Source organism: Porites lutea, chromosome 1, assembly GCF_958299795.1.
Source record: "Porites lutea chromosome 1, jaPorLute2.1, whole genome shotgun sequence".
In the NCBI taxonomy this organism is placed as follows: Eukaryota; Metazoa; Cnidaria; class Anthozoa; order Scleractinia; family Poritidae; genus Porites; species Porites lutea.
Window position 1 is genome coordinate 38,903,438 of NC_133201.1, and position 15,188 is coordinate 38,918,625.

The window sequence follows — 15,188 nt, forward strand, 5'->3', positions numbered from 1 at the left end:
AATAAATAGGTCATAACATACCGATAGTCTTTGCTTTAACCACTACAGTCACACAGGAATAGAGAAGGGGGAAGGGCATGTTGAGTTTGACAGGTAATTAACTTTAAATTTATTCGGAAACACTGACTTTTGTCAACATTTCCAAGTGTGGATATGAAAAGAGATAACATATACAAATAATACAATAAGGCAAAAAATAGGAGGTACTATTTTCTATTTGCTAGTTTCACTTACTGACAGCAATGTTGAGATGCCACATTCATTACACAAGGAAATGAAATTTGAGTCTTGCCTTAACTCTTGGAGTTCAGGTGAGGTTGCACCAGACAACTATAGGATATAAAGAATTTATACTGTAGATTAATATGTTTCCCTGTATTTCCTACTATTGACATTACTTTAAAAACTAAAGACCTGTGTGTAAGAACCTAGCGGTTTAAGAACCTGCTGGAAGAAATTTCCAATTTTGATGCCCCAAAATATAAGAACCTGTTTAGCCAAGCAAGATCAAGCAAGTTCTCACATGTGAGTTACAGTAAAATTATGATGAATACTGTAACAAGGAGTTTGACTTAACTGTATACTTATAAATGGAACCCAAGTTAATTTATTTTTCTGTGGGTTATGGAAGCAGTATTCAGTTCCGTCATAAAAATTTAAAATTTAACCAAGAACCTATTCAGCCTACATTGCCTACAATTAATTAAGGATCTTACACGCAGGTTTTTGGAGTAGTACCTTCTCTATGAACTCTCTTGCCTCTTCATCCCTAACATCATCAACTGTAACATAGCACAGAGCTTTATGGACATCACCTGTCGCAATATACCAGTACACTGGAGGGGCAAAGCAAGGAAATCCAATGAAAGACTGGAGTATACCATGCCCTATCAATCGTCCAAGGACCTCCATTAGTCCTGAGTGAACTGATGTGCTGTTATAGGCAGGGAGTTTCCTATGATCTGATCCTTTCAATAATTTGAAGGCTGGAAATGTTGCTATTGCTTTTGTGGCATCATTGAAAAACTCACGACGGATTCCACCTGTGTCAACAGCTGGCTGGCTCTTATACTGCACTCTAACACGCTTAGAAGCATCAAAGGCAGTAGAATTTTTGTAGAATGCAATAGTATCAGCTATAAGGTCATCTGGGTCAATGGTGATCTTAATTTCAGGACCTGTAATAACCTTGTCAGCAAGACTTTGTAGTACTTCTGCAAGAGAAACTGCTAAAAAAGACAAATAATGTTTCAGCTTTCTTCCATCCTGTGTATCATCACTTAGCTTTATGGTGATACTGTGGGGCATGTATGTGGTAATACCCTGGAAACTCCTATATCAAACCCAGTCAAAGTGTGTAACCACCCTCATTTCTCAAAATGAAAGATAACATTTCAACTGATTTAAGTGTTCATGCGTATTTCTTACAATCTCACTCACAGAGCCCACATGTCTTTTGGTCAGCGCCAACGCATGCGCTGTGAAAAAGTCCTAAAACCTTGGACTAGAAATCGATTATTCCAGAGCTCTTTGTCTTCGTGCTGATCAAAAGACACATGGGCTCTTGGAACGAGATTGTATTTCTTAAAAATCAAACCGTAAAAATCAAACTGTAACACAGTAATAGGCATATTTTTCCAAAGGTCATCTACCTTCTTCTTGCAAAACCCACACTTCTTTAAATAAAGTAAACATTTTTAACCTTGCTCCTTTTCACTCTTCAAAACTTCATCAATTGCATCTGGAAGGTCTAAAGAACCACTGAATATTTCTTTTAGATAGTCCTCATCGTGTTGTGGAAACATCTGACGAAGACATCTTATGCCATTCTGAAAACATTGGTAAAAAGAAAATGAAGCAATATTCTCATTACAAGGGTTATTTCATATATGACTGGTAAAATTTGCCTCGGTTATGTCCTAGTGATGTTGCCCTATTTCCAAATTTATCTGACACAGTTGATCTGGCAGTTTGATGAAAACATACAAAATATCTCATTTTGGCCGCATTGCAGTGTGATAACGTTTTGTTTGTTTGTTTGTTTGTGTTTTTTGGTAGCATGTAATAGAATGTCTGGCTAAGAATTTTAGAGTAAGACAATACTAACAGCTCAAAATAACTTTTGACATCACACAAATACATGTAAATACCTCGTCATCTGTCTCAGATTGACAGGCAGGTTCTTTCACAGACGACACGCCCCTATTATCTGCAAGAATAGTACTAGGCCTTTCCACAGGGATGGCTTCAAATGTGTCTGAAATGTTTTCCACTTCCTGTTCTTGCTGTTTGTTAAGACGGACATACAATTTGCCTTGACCACATAAGTTTTTAACGTGCTTAAAATCCCAGTTGTAGCCATCAGCTACAACAGGAGTAGAGACTCTTTTGCCGAGGACTTTAACAAATTCAAAATCATCCGGTGCAATGTCAGGTATTTGTGTCTTCAACGCTCCGACGATTTTATTTCGCACGAGACGTTCGTCATCTGTGGTGACGAAATCCACTTCAGCATAGCACATTATCGTATCATTCTTTAAAGGATATTCGTTTGAAGAACCAGAATTTTCCAAGAGCACAACCGTTTTAACCACATCCTTGGGAAGAACATTTCCATAACGTGAAGCCCCCGACAATCGGGGTCTTTTCGGATACGCGCTAGTGGCGCCATTCTGAAACGACGTGCTGGCAGTTCGTGTGAATGACGATCGATTGCTTCTTAAAATATCCCTGGCACGGTTTACAACCTGTCCAATTTGAGAGTTTAGCCGTTGGCTAGTTGTACTTGTACTTGTGTTCCGTGGGGAAGCTGTAAATAACAAGTTTACGGCTAAAATAATTCGATTTGAGATCTGCTCTCGTCTGTTCATACATTTAAAGAAAGCATAAGCAAGGCGGTACACTGAAAAAAATTAATTTACAACTACCTTCCAGTCTTCCTGTTTCCCCTGCATTTGCAGATCTATTGGTATTCGACTGCATATACTCCTCCAACGCTTGTCTCACCTCGGAACGAATTATTGACCGGTTCAAATCCATTTTCGTGAAGCTGAGTGAAGCTGTGAAAAAGCTGCGACAGAGTGCGACAGCAAAACAGACCGGGCTAGGGCAGGCGAACCATTTTTGGCGCGAATCGGTCCTATGCGACCAGGCCTAACAAGTACCACGTGACATTCTGGGATAAAAATATATTTTTTATGGAATGAAAATATTTTTACCCTATGAAAATATTCCATTGAATGGCAATATATTTTATCGAATGAAAACATTATATCAAATGAAAATTATTTTTATTGAATAAAAACATTTTTTTTGTGTCAAATGAAAATATATTTTATCGAATGGAAATATATATTTTATCGAATGAAAATAATTTTTATCGAATGCAAATATATTTTTATCAAATGCAAATATATTTTTATCGAATGAAAATAATTTTTATCGAATTTTGCTACATTTCGGCAACCATAGTGACTGTGCGGTTGAGTATGGTCTAAGAAAATAAGCCCAAATCGAATATGCGTTTTACCCTTTGAAAAAACATTTCCGTGGAACTAGGGGTAAATAATTATAACACTGAGTATTTTTCACCAGCTGGACTGACTTTTTTTACATGATTTTGCTGTGGAAATTCATGTGGAACATCAATTTCTTCAGGCCGCGCCAAAAAGCGACAGCTGTATATTCTCGGACCTGCACTACTGTTGGAACCTTGTATTATTTTTCCTAAATCCAGGTACGTTAATTGTCTCTAATATTAAAAATTAATAACTATCACAGAAGTGTCAAAAAGTTTGATTCATCCAAAGATGTTTTGATAGCGGGTAACACCGTTATTTGAATGCATACTAAAGTCTAGTTTGATTAACAGTTCCGTTGGTACGTTCTTTTCGTTTGTTTCTCTAACTGTAAAAGCGGTGACCAGTATTTTTTATCTTTGTGCAAATGTTGTAAGTAAAGCGTAAACCTAGACATGAAAAATGTGGAGACTTCAACCGACCTGGTTTTATTTTTTGGAATTGGTCAGGCCTTAGTGACCGACGTTTTTGAAAACATCCTTTCAAGCAAGTGTACTAATTAACTCCTTAGAAGATGGAATGCGTCTCTCACGAACTGATTTTTGTATTAACATAATTATCATGATTATGTCTTTACATCGACCGAAGTCAGTTGGATGACTATGAAACTGATGTATCACCAAAACTCCAAATCAAGTTAACGACGTGAAATACGGTCGAATAAAGTAAGCTTTATAAGCGATATTTTTTCATCGGCTATCTGCTTCTATCGAAGCCTTAATAGTGGGGCGGATATGTGCAGATTTGGGGCCGGATTGTTCACTTTTTGTTAAAAGCACCAAATTTTCAGGAATGACAGAACTAATTATGACTATTAATATGTGATATGGTGCCATCGCAGATTTTTCCTGTCAAACTGGTTTTTGGAGTGAAAATTAAACTGGCCGCCATTTTGACCGGAAGTAAATATCATCTAACCGAAAGTACACAAAATTAAGCATTTTTTAAGCCAAAATAACGATGAAATTGTTTATTATATAAACTAATCGTGGCTATTAATATGTGATGTGGTGCCATTGCAAATTTTTCCTGTTAAACCGGCTTTTGGAGTTATTACTAAAATGGCCGCCATTTTGACCGGAAGTAAATATCACCTAACCGAAAGTACACGAAATTTAGCATGTTAAGGTCAAAATGACGACAAAATTGCTTGTTCTATGTTTTTCCGGAAATTTATGTCATATAAAAAAGTCAACCGTGTTACAAATTAGCGGTTTAAATGAAAGAACCGGAGGTAAAAGCGGGCCAAAATGGAAAATGCAACTCATTCAAAGCAATTCATTTCAGTAGTGAATTTAAAACAAACGTGAAACAATGATTCACATTTTTAAGCATAGGAAAGGCCAAACATACGAACAAATTAAACAAGCAAAAAACAAATTATTCCTTTTTACTTGGTTTAACCCTTTAAGTCCCAATGGTGACCAACATCAATCTTCTTCTGACTCACAATATCCATACAAGGTCAAGAGATTAGGTTCTTAGAATTAATAAAATTATCACCTAAGAGAAAATGCTTTGATCTTTTATCAAATTCTCTCAACTTATCCTTTTAAGGAAATGTATAAAGACCAGTTTGAAGAACTTGTAAGGGTTAAAAGAGTTGATCCACTATTAACTAGAATGCAGAATACTTTGCGGTTTTCAAAGTAATTTGAGGTATAATAGCTCCACCATTTTGTGTTATTGAGGAGTATAAATAACACTCTGTGCATGTACATATTGGATTGAAATTGCTTTCACGATAACGTCTGCTCATTTCAAAGTTTACCATTTTCAAAAAGTTTCCGGGAAATCCGTTTGGAAGGTAAATGGGTCCCCTACTCAGCCTACTCTTTACAAACAGTGTCTGGGTTCTTTAACTTCCCACAGCATATTATATGAACAAGGACCGTGAGAAGGGGCCTACAGGTTTTTTTTATTCCAGTAAGACTAGAAAGTCTAACCGTTTGCAGATGACATCGGGCAACACTTCTCGCCCGTTATTTAAAGATCCTGATCGACAATTGGTCCGGCCGGGGTTTGAAACCGCCGCTTCCCGCTCAGTAGACCGGTGTTTCATCCACCTGGAGCTAACTGGGTGGCGGTTTAATTCAGCTGTATTTCACTATCAAGTGAATCTGCGCCTCTCTCGACAAGAGTGAGAGTTAAGTCTCTAATCTTCAATGTAACCACCCCCAGAATGCCATTTAATCATCATGGACTGAGCAGCACTGACTATCATGCTAAAGTCCACATGCAAGAAAATAAGGAAAAAGCGTTTTCCGAATGTGCATCACTTACGTTAATGCCCTGAGCATGTAAAACGTATTCTCTTGGATATAGTATGTGACAAATATGTCGCGCCGAGAACAGCTTGAAGACTAAGATCTGGGGTAAACGTGTATCAGGAGCTATACTAAGAAACTGGAAAAAGCTAGTTCTTTTGTAAAGATCGAAACAAGCAGGTGCTTTTTAGATTCCTTGCACCTTGAGCAACGCATGTCGTCTAGGGCCAGACGTCCAGTCTTTTCCCTGCATCGTTTGAAGTCAATTCGCTAGAAAGCATTTATTGTTATGCTATATCACAAAGCAGATTCCCTTCTTTTAACTCTCTATATGTTGTTTGTGTCCGAGACATTTTCGTTGAGTCCACTCTCCGTTCTAACTACCCATGAAGCTTCTCTACCATGAAGTCAAGTTAGCTTCCTTATCATATATCTTGGTACTAATGTACATCTACGCTACCTTGCAGCCTACGAGACTGCTAACGTGTTTACTAAAAAAGCTGCACTTTCACTTCCTCCGTTCCATGCATTCACAGGATGTGTCAAGGTTAATACTTCTGGTCACCTCCAGAAATAATCGGAGTTGTTTTCGCTTACACGTTCTTCTATACGGTAGAAAAAGTAGTTCTTTACCGTCAACTGACGAAGCCAAAAGTAGTTTCTTTGACCCGGCCTGCATTATTTAAACATTTCAAGGGCACGGCGAACCATGCTGGCCACATATGGAGTCAGCAGGCACTGGTACCAAGCATCTCGGTTCCTAGTCTGCAAGATTGGGGCTGGATATCTCTGAGAGGAGAGTGGCGACTCTCCTGTTGAGGGTGGAACTAGTAAAGTACGCTCGTAAGAAGGGCTATGCCCAGAAGAGTGACAATCGTGAAAGGCGATCCCCAAATCTTTTTTTCGATTACAAGCACTCGCCTGGATGAAGTATCAAGTCATTAGGGGCGCGATCCATTCAACCAAAATTCTAACCGGTCCGACCGGGAAAAGAGGACCACCTCAAAAGGTGGACCCGTTTTTTCGAAACTTTTCCGGTTGGACCGTACCGATCCATTGAGTTTTGGACCGAAATTTCCGGAAATTTTGGTTGAATGGATCGCGCCCTAGGTCACTGAGATATCATTTGTTCTTCTTCGATATTCTGTATCATAGCCAAAGTAGGCTCAACTTTAGTAATGGATTATACGTGATGAAAAGAAAACTAGCAGGCACAACAGAATTTTAAGCTCATTCCTTAAAAGTTCCGACTTAGACTACGAGCAGTCTCTCTTTTTTCTGTAGTCCGTCGAGCAAAACGCGAGACACGCAAATGGCCATAAACCTGAAGAAAAAGAGAGACTGCTTGCAGTCTAGTTCCGACTCTGGTAGTTTTACTTCCGGTCTAGCTGGCGGCCACTTATATCATCTCTATTCTACTTTTTAGACAATTTGCGTTGAAATAATATCTCTTAGCATGAAAAAACAGCTGCCTTAGGCATTTGCTGACATTTTCTTACCCATGTTGCTAAAATTCAGACGTTTTAAAGAAAATGTTAATTTCACTTCCAGTTCAAAATGGCCGCCATAATAAAAAGTCTTATTTTTCGCACTTAACGGACTCTTTGGAGATGGCACCATATCCTATCTTTTTTAGGGCCTTGAAAACTATCATCATGCCAAATTTCATGCTTTTAACAGAAAGTGAACAATTGAAGCACATATCTGCTCTACTATAAGAGTGAGTTGAAATTATTGTGCAAGGAGGCATTGTCACAGAAGGTTGCCTATAACTGGCCATGAAAAATTTATTAATCTAAAAGAGAAAAGAGTACCTGTTTCCGCTTGGTAGCCTGTTTTTAATTGAGCGGACCCGAAAATGTTTTCGCTTAAGCTTTTACATTTATAATCCAACGCTGAACTTTAACGCTGAACCGTGGTAAGAAAGTCTCGAAAAAAACTCGGAAAATCTTTCTAAGATAAAAATTTACTGAACTACGGTGCACGTAGTTGAATTAAAAAAGGAAAAGAGTTTGCCAAATCTACTTTACAAAATCCATTTCAGCTTCTGTAGCCGTTCGTTACAAGTTTCGGTGTTAACTTCACATATGGAACTTTTCGTATTTAAAAGAAGCATTTAGTTTCGCTACCATCGAAATAGCGGTGAGAAATAAAAAGTATTAAGTCAAAAGTGAGTGAAAATCAATTATTTTTACAGATTCCGCCAGAGATTTTCTTCTCAGTTCTTTTGTCGTTTCTTATTGATATTTTGATATCTGACAATTTTCACTTTTTAAGATCATTATATTGTCAAGATGAATTTCGATCTTACCCAGTTTGGCGAGTATTTCTTACCTTTAAGAAGTATCAGGGTAGTGCAAGTTAAGCCTAAAGGCTTTACCTATATCTTATAACTGGTAATCACAGACCAAGAATGTCTTTGATGTCAGTTATGCTGTCAATATTAATATTGATTTTTTTTTTACGCTAAAATTTTAAGCAGGCTTATGTGGGATTCCCTTTAGGATTCCCTTTCCCTGTACGAAACTGTTTTGTACCATAATTAAAATCCTAGCTTCAGGGAGGTAGTTCGTTTTTTTTTTTTCTTGTTTTTTGGAAATAAGCAAAACACAATCTGAGAGTTTTCCTTACATTTACTTATTGACAACTCACATTTTTTTCACCTCTTGTCAGGTGTTTGTAAGTTATATTTAAGTGCCTGTCTTATATTGATCAACGTAAAGCTGTTCTCAGTTTTGACCTTTTATCGCTTTCTTTACACATGCCATAAAAGAGAAACATATAACAGGGGAAATAATTTATGAATATGGCCTGTGAAAACAAGGAAACAAATTAACTTACCGACTTCTTGTAACAGCCTCTACATCTCTGATGGTGTTTTTCCCCGAAAAAGCGTGAGGATTTTGTTGTGCCACATTGAATGCACTTTCCTCGCATCCCCTCCGCACCAAAAAAAAAAGGACACGGCAAAAAACGACAAAAGAAATAAATAGCGTACTTGAGCCATTGAAAAAACAAACCGGAAACGGAACTTGCGGCAGTAATAACGTTAACGGAAAAATTGTTGCAAAAACAAAAAAGCGCTGACGCGAAAAGATAACACCAATTTAATTTTCCCGCCACCGCAGCGCGCGTCTCTCGATAAACAATATCACGTGGTCGCGCGTCGACCAATCAGACATTTTTCGCCGGTGAAAGAAATACGTATCTCGCAATCCCTCGCAAAAACTCGGTGTTGAGCACAGGTTATGTAAGAAAACTCTGCTTCTACGTGAGAGGCGAAACTAAGTGTGCTACTCAAGTTAAAAAGCCCTGAAGGAACATGGTTGGAAACCGGATGGGTGACCAGTTGCGAACAGTACATGTGTCAACTTGTATCCTTTCTCTGTTGTTTTATTCTTTTACTTTTTTCCTTGTGCTATTTGATGACTACATGCGTACTGGAAAACGTATTTAGCAATATTTATTTTATTTTGACAATAAAAAAGTCGTTGATGTATGTTTGCTGGAAGAAAAATGTTGCGCAGCTGTCACGTGGCTATTATTTGCGACCAATCAAATTCAATGCTCAAAATGCTCATGGCGGACGCACAAAAACTAAGCAGGACTTTAGTTCGGCAAATGATTTTGTCTTTTTCCCGTTCCTCAGGAAGATCTTATCCAAGCAATGTCACAGATGATTTGCTACAATGTCACCTTAAGACTGGGAAGGAATTTGCGTAAAGGTAAGGTGGTGCTAAGTACATGTTTTTTTTTTCGTGTTTGAAAGTACCGTCGGACGCTGCATGTTCGTCGAATACTAAATTATCTCAAGGGCGATATGTTCAAGTGCTCGTTTCGTTTTATTTGTATACTTTTTTATTGGTATGATTTTGAAGATCAATTATTGGGCTTTATTTCTGATGTGTTCTCTCACAAGCTTTCAGAAAAGACGTTAATCACGCGAATCTCCGGTAGTTTTACATGCAAGTGATAAGTGGTGTAAACATAAAAAATCAACACAGTCAGAAAATCAATTGTTCAAAGTTTTTCACAGTGATATTGTTTACTGGTTTCTAGTTCAGGCTCAGTCCCTGTCACCAAAAATAACTTTTTATCATCATTTCAGAGTAAAATCATTTGTGTGATATGGTCGGAGATGTGTGGTGAAACAAATAAACATTCTTCTTCCTTGCGTTGATGACAGTCAAAGAAGCTACACCAGTGAAGTGCAACTTCAATATGACGAACCACTATATAACCAAGTCGACGGTAGATTAATAATGGACGGTATTTACGCTCCTATAAATAGTATTATTATACATCAGACTCACTATGAAAAATCTGATTGGTCAAGAGCATTCAATCAATTCACAATAGCTTGTGAATTTGACATGATAAATGCAATATCTCCTGCAGATATTGCATTTACCATGTCAAGTTCAACTTCTGCCTGGTTACCAAGCCCCTTGGAGTGTTCTCCTCAGAAACAGATGGCTGAACGCTTCGCTTCTGTTTCTGAGGATGAATTATGTCGATTAATTGAGGAAAAAGATTCCAAAAACTATTTTAATGTATACTTTATTGAGACAAAAGTTTTATTATTGTATTTTAAAATTTTTAAATGATCTTGGTTAACCTTATCAGTGTCACTTTCACCTTAGTTTTGAAATAAGCCATTTTTCAACAGATGAATGTCTTCTTTTGCCTATTGTTTAAAAAATGTATAATAAAAGAATTATTGAATTCGGTTTTCGCATGATATCATGAACTATCAAAACCTCGTGTCTGTATTATCGGCTTCGGCAGATAACACAGACGTCGGTTTTGATAATTATATAGTAAATATATAGTAAATATAGATGACGTATTCTGCCAGTCCCTTTGCCCTTCATTATATGAAGGTTCCAATGTGGTGCTTTCTCTCTCCCTAGGGGATGGTTGAGTATAAGTAGTGATTTACCCAAGCTAATCATCTGTGGCACATACTATATTATATACTGTGGTATTTACCTTGTCACTTTGCTGCTTAAGAAAAAAATACTCCATTATTCAACTCAAGGCTTTGGTGAAAAACAATTCCCACAGATGCAGGGCATTGATGGCAAATTTGATTGGAATAAGACCACCTTATCTGCCATTGCATGGAGTGCATGTTCGAACAGAAGTTGTAGTTTGCACTGACCAGAGGGCAACGAGTAAGCATGTCAATCTGATCTCTGCTGGCTAACCTGAGTAGTATTCATTATCCCTTAATGGAGATGAACGAAAACATACTTCACAGAAAATAATATAGGATTAATTTTTCACCATGTTCCCTCAACTGATGAAGTGAAGGGGTTATTAAAGAGGGGGGAGGTACAGGACGGTAAATCTCCCTCCTCCCTACTTTTTGGGGCAATTTCTCCCTCCTCCCTAAACTTGGTTTAAAAATTAACGGCGGGCAACACATAACTCCTGCACTTAGTGGTAAAGGAAGTATAATGACCTTCAGAGCTTGTACCACACGAAGAAGGCCTAACCACCATATGTATGCATACGAAGATTTTATGGAGGGAAAGCCCATACACCCACCCCGGGGGAGTACTCCCTTATATAAGCCATATAGGTATGTGCCGCCTCAAAGGGTAGGGTTTTTGCGCAGTTTCAGTCTTAAACAGGTATAGATTTTGCCCATTTTGGTCTGGAATCAGTGCCAGATCCAGTCCTTGAGATAAGGGGGAGCCCGGTCATCCAGACCCTTAGATAAAGGGAGGGGGATCTGTTGCCAAAAAAAACATTTTTTTGCGTAAAAATCAGGGTGGGGGCGGGCCCCTCCCCTGGATCCTCCACTGGGAATTGGGTATGGTTTTCGAGGAAACTACGGGAGTGTATGAACATATGGACCATAAGGCTATGCTAAAGCTACCCGCGGATTGATAGTTGAGTCAAACTCCTTGGCTGTCTTTAACTCAAATTACTCCCCTACCTACAATCGGCGACAAAATTGTTGAGACATTGTACTTAAATAGGGTAATTTCGGAGAACAAAAGAATCCGCACCCCTCCCCTGTCCCCTCCATTCAAAGTTGGGGTGTTTGTTGTTTTCTACAGGTAGCTAGAACAAGGGCACAACATTGCACGGAGGGGATGGGGGAGGAAAGCTATATTTCCTCCCTTTGAAGTTAATAAAACGTAAAAAAGCCAGTTTTGGGCGAGGTGTCTCAACTCATTTCGTCGCCGATTGTAGCTACGAATTACCAAACGTTTTTTTACTTTCATACTTTTTGCCCTATATTATGATTCCTTATTTTTGTATATGTATTATCAGATTTTATTTGTTAATTTTTTATCCGAGCATTGTATATATTTTATGATCGTTTCTTTTAATAGTTGGTGCAACGTCTGTAACAGATTTTACCAACTTAATTAAATGTAGATGTAGATGTATTTGTCGTTTCAACTCCAAATGAATCAGAAAGAAAGAGCAATAAGCGAATTCGAAATGGATTTTCAGAAATCTGGTTTGAGCTCTAGTCTAAATTCTACCTATACCAGGTCTGAAAATGGGCATGGATTTAAGAGACAGGTCTGAAACGGGTGTGGGAAATAACATTTTTTTAGTGTGAAATAGGGTCAGGATTTTAAGAACCGGGCGGCTCACGCTCACCAAAAATTCCCGAGAGTACCCCCCACAGCCCCCGGGGTACCTACCAGGTATCTAAGAGAAATACTTTATCTTATATAACGAAAACTCATTCCAATTTTGCGGTGGCAACTACCTACAGACCCATAGAACAGCCATGGGAACAAAGATGGCCGTTGCTTTTGCTAACATCTCAGAATAGAAGACCAGATATTAAGACAGAGTTGTATTGAACCGCACCCTGGTCACCAGAGGATTTTTCTCGGGTGCGGTGGGATGCTTCCGTGTCGATCGCTGCAGGCCAACAGATCTTTGGCCGAAGGCAGAAGGCACTATAGGCGAAGCCGCGAGAAAAAAAGCTTTTCACGCGGGTCACTTTAAACGGCTTTACCAAACCACAAACCGCACATAAAAAGTCTCTGGGCACCCAGGCTAATTGAACCGCTGTTTTGGAAAAGATATATTGACGATGTGTTTTCCCTATGGAACCTAGACAAAATAAAGGGCTAAAATTGTGGAAAAGGCAAATACTATCAAATTGACGGCTAAGATGTAAGAAACAGAGATCACTTTCTTAGACACAAAAGTGTACAAAGGGATTAGATTCAACAAGGAACCAATCCTAGATGTGCAAACACATAAACCAACCAGGGGCCCATGAGCCAACGTACAGAAGCCTTTCACGTACTAGTGGCAACCACCAGGCGTGAAGAAATGCTTAATTAAAGGAGAAGCGCTCATGCGTCTAAGGTCTGTTCCTCTCATGCTCAAACCACTTCTAAGGAAACTATCAAAGATTTCGAAAATCGCCAGGTAAAAAGAAGCTAACCCGGTCCCTATTGCGAGAAAGTACCTCTCTGAGTTAAAACTCGCCGACAGGAAAACAGCCCTTCAACACAGCAACAAATCTGCACGTAAAAAACCACTACCTTTTGTTACAAAATAGCGCCTTTGCTTAGACTGAAGAAAATACTGTGGGAAAATCCACCTTACACAAAAATAACGGAGGCTAAGAGAAATCTTTAAAGAATATCATATCGCAAGGGAAAATCCTTTAAGGACCAGCTATTAGTTAGAGCGAAGCTCTGAAGGACAGAGAACTTCCTTTACAACTAAGTGCAGGAGTTGTGTGTTGCGATCGTCACCAAGTTTTAAACCTGTTAACCTGAGATGCGTCAAAGTTTGATCCCATGCTTTCTTTGCGACCAAGGGAGTCCCAGGAGACCTAAGGGGATTGTAGTGTACGCCATTTTCTCTGTCCCCCCATCGGCCTTGTCATGACGCAAGTTAAAGAAAAGCCATAAAATTACCTTCTCATTGTAATCTCCCTACTCCCAACATTTCATCATTTTCTCCCCCCTCATTAAAGGTGGTCAACAAGTGTGGGTCTCTTAAAATAAGGTAGCTAAACTTTGACAACCTTTTGATATAAACAGGTCATCACATTACCGGGAAAAAAACTCCGGCGTCATTCTTGTTTTTAAAAAGTTTACAGAGGAACCTATTAACCAGTGCATTACATGTCACATTAAAAAGATCAATTTCGCTTCCCTAACAGAAAAATTGAAATGAAAAAAATATAGGTTAACCCTTTAAACCCTAATATCAAAATTCAAATTCTGATTTGTTATCTTTATACGTTTTCAATAGAAGTAGTGGGGAGAATTCGTTGAAGTATCAATTAGATTCATTCTGTGTGATCATGTCCTCAATTCCCATGACCACTTTGTTTTATGAAGGAGTGATATTACAAAGAGAAATTTGACACTGGTCACTCTTAGAGCTTAAAGGGTTAAGCCGCCCTGTGGGAAAAAAATCATGCAAGACCTTTTGCAAACTTTAAGACGGAATCCACTAGGAAATTGAGTAATTTTTATTCTCAGTGGACAAAAACCTTGTACCAGAATAGTTTAAAGAATTTTGCATTCTTTTTGACATTTTTTAAGGCCTAAAGATGTAATTAGTCATCTGTAATAACACCAAAGAAAATTTCTCCTGGGAGTCCGAGAAAATGAATGTCAAATTTCAAAATAATTGTGAAAACACAGGTAAATCTCTGTCTCTCTTTCATATAAAGATGTAATTTTGTGAAATTTGACATTCATTTTCTCGGGCTCCCATAAGAAATTTTCTTTGGTGTTATTACAGATGATATATTACATCTCTTGTTATTTGGGCGTGCCCCAAATAAAGTAATCGAGATGGCTTGTTTTGAAGCAAATTTGCAATAGGCACGCAATACGTGCTAACGTAAACAAGGCAAGTAAAAAGGAGAAGCGAGGCGAATGTCAGCCATGCGAACGTCCTGTACAAGGTAAGAGGCATGTTGGAAAGAAAGCTCCGCTAGCAAGGTACTTTATCCCACTTTTACGATCTCAAACATTAATCTGAATGTTCAGTATTTTTACCTCATCTAAATTTGGAAGTTTGAAGTCCGGAGATGAAAACTGTTTAAAATATTCGTACTATAACGGGTTTTCGTCGCAATAAGACTTTGAGCGATGCTGAATTGTTCTGAGGTCGAGAGCGAAAGGAGATGTTGCGCAAAAATGTTGTTACTTGCAGCCTAGAAAGATTAAAGAAAGATGACAAATACATTTAGGAATTGGTGAATGAACTTAAAAGGAATTGGCCCATTGTCGGTACTAAAGGAGCATTTTAATAGATTCACGTGCGTCTTTGCTCGTAAGTGCTAAAGTCAGGTATGTGGGAAAAGTGTGGACAAGATACAGCTGTTTTG

At 38.4% G+C, this 15,188-nt stretch overlaps 1 protein-coding gene across 1 annotated transcript in view; it reads right to left on the reverse strand.

Moving 5' to 3' along the window:
- The window catches only part of LOC140950021 (G2/M phase-specific E3 ubiquitin-protein ligase-like), a 4,855-nt gene extending 1,547 nt beyond the window's left edge, over positions 1-3,308 (reverse strand). Inside the window, exons 1-4 of the mRNA XM_073399183.1 lie at positions 2,928-3,308; positions 2,151-2,809; positions 739-1,829; positions 235-330 (exon numbers count right to left, since the gene is read on the reverse strand). Of these exons, the coding sequence (XP_073255284.1) occupies positions 235-330; positions 739-1,308 (666 nt within the window). The 5' untranslated portion in view covers positions 1,309-1,829; positions 2,151-2,809; positions 2,928-3,308. The remainder of the gene's footprint in view (positions 1-234; positions 331-738; positions 1,830-2,150; positions 2,810-2,927) is intronic.
- Between the last annotated feature and the right edge of the window lie 11,880 nt (positions 3,309-15,188).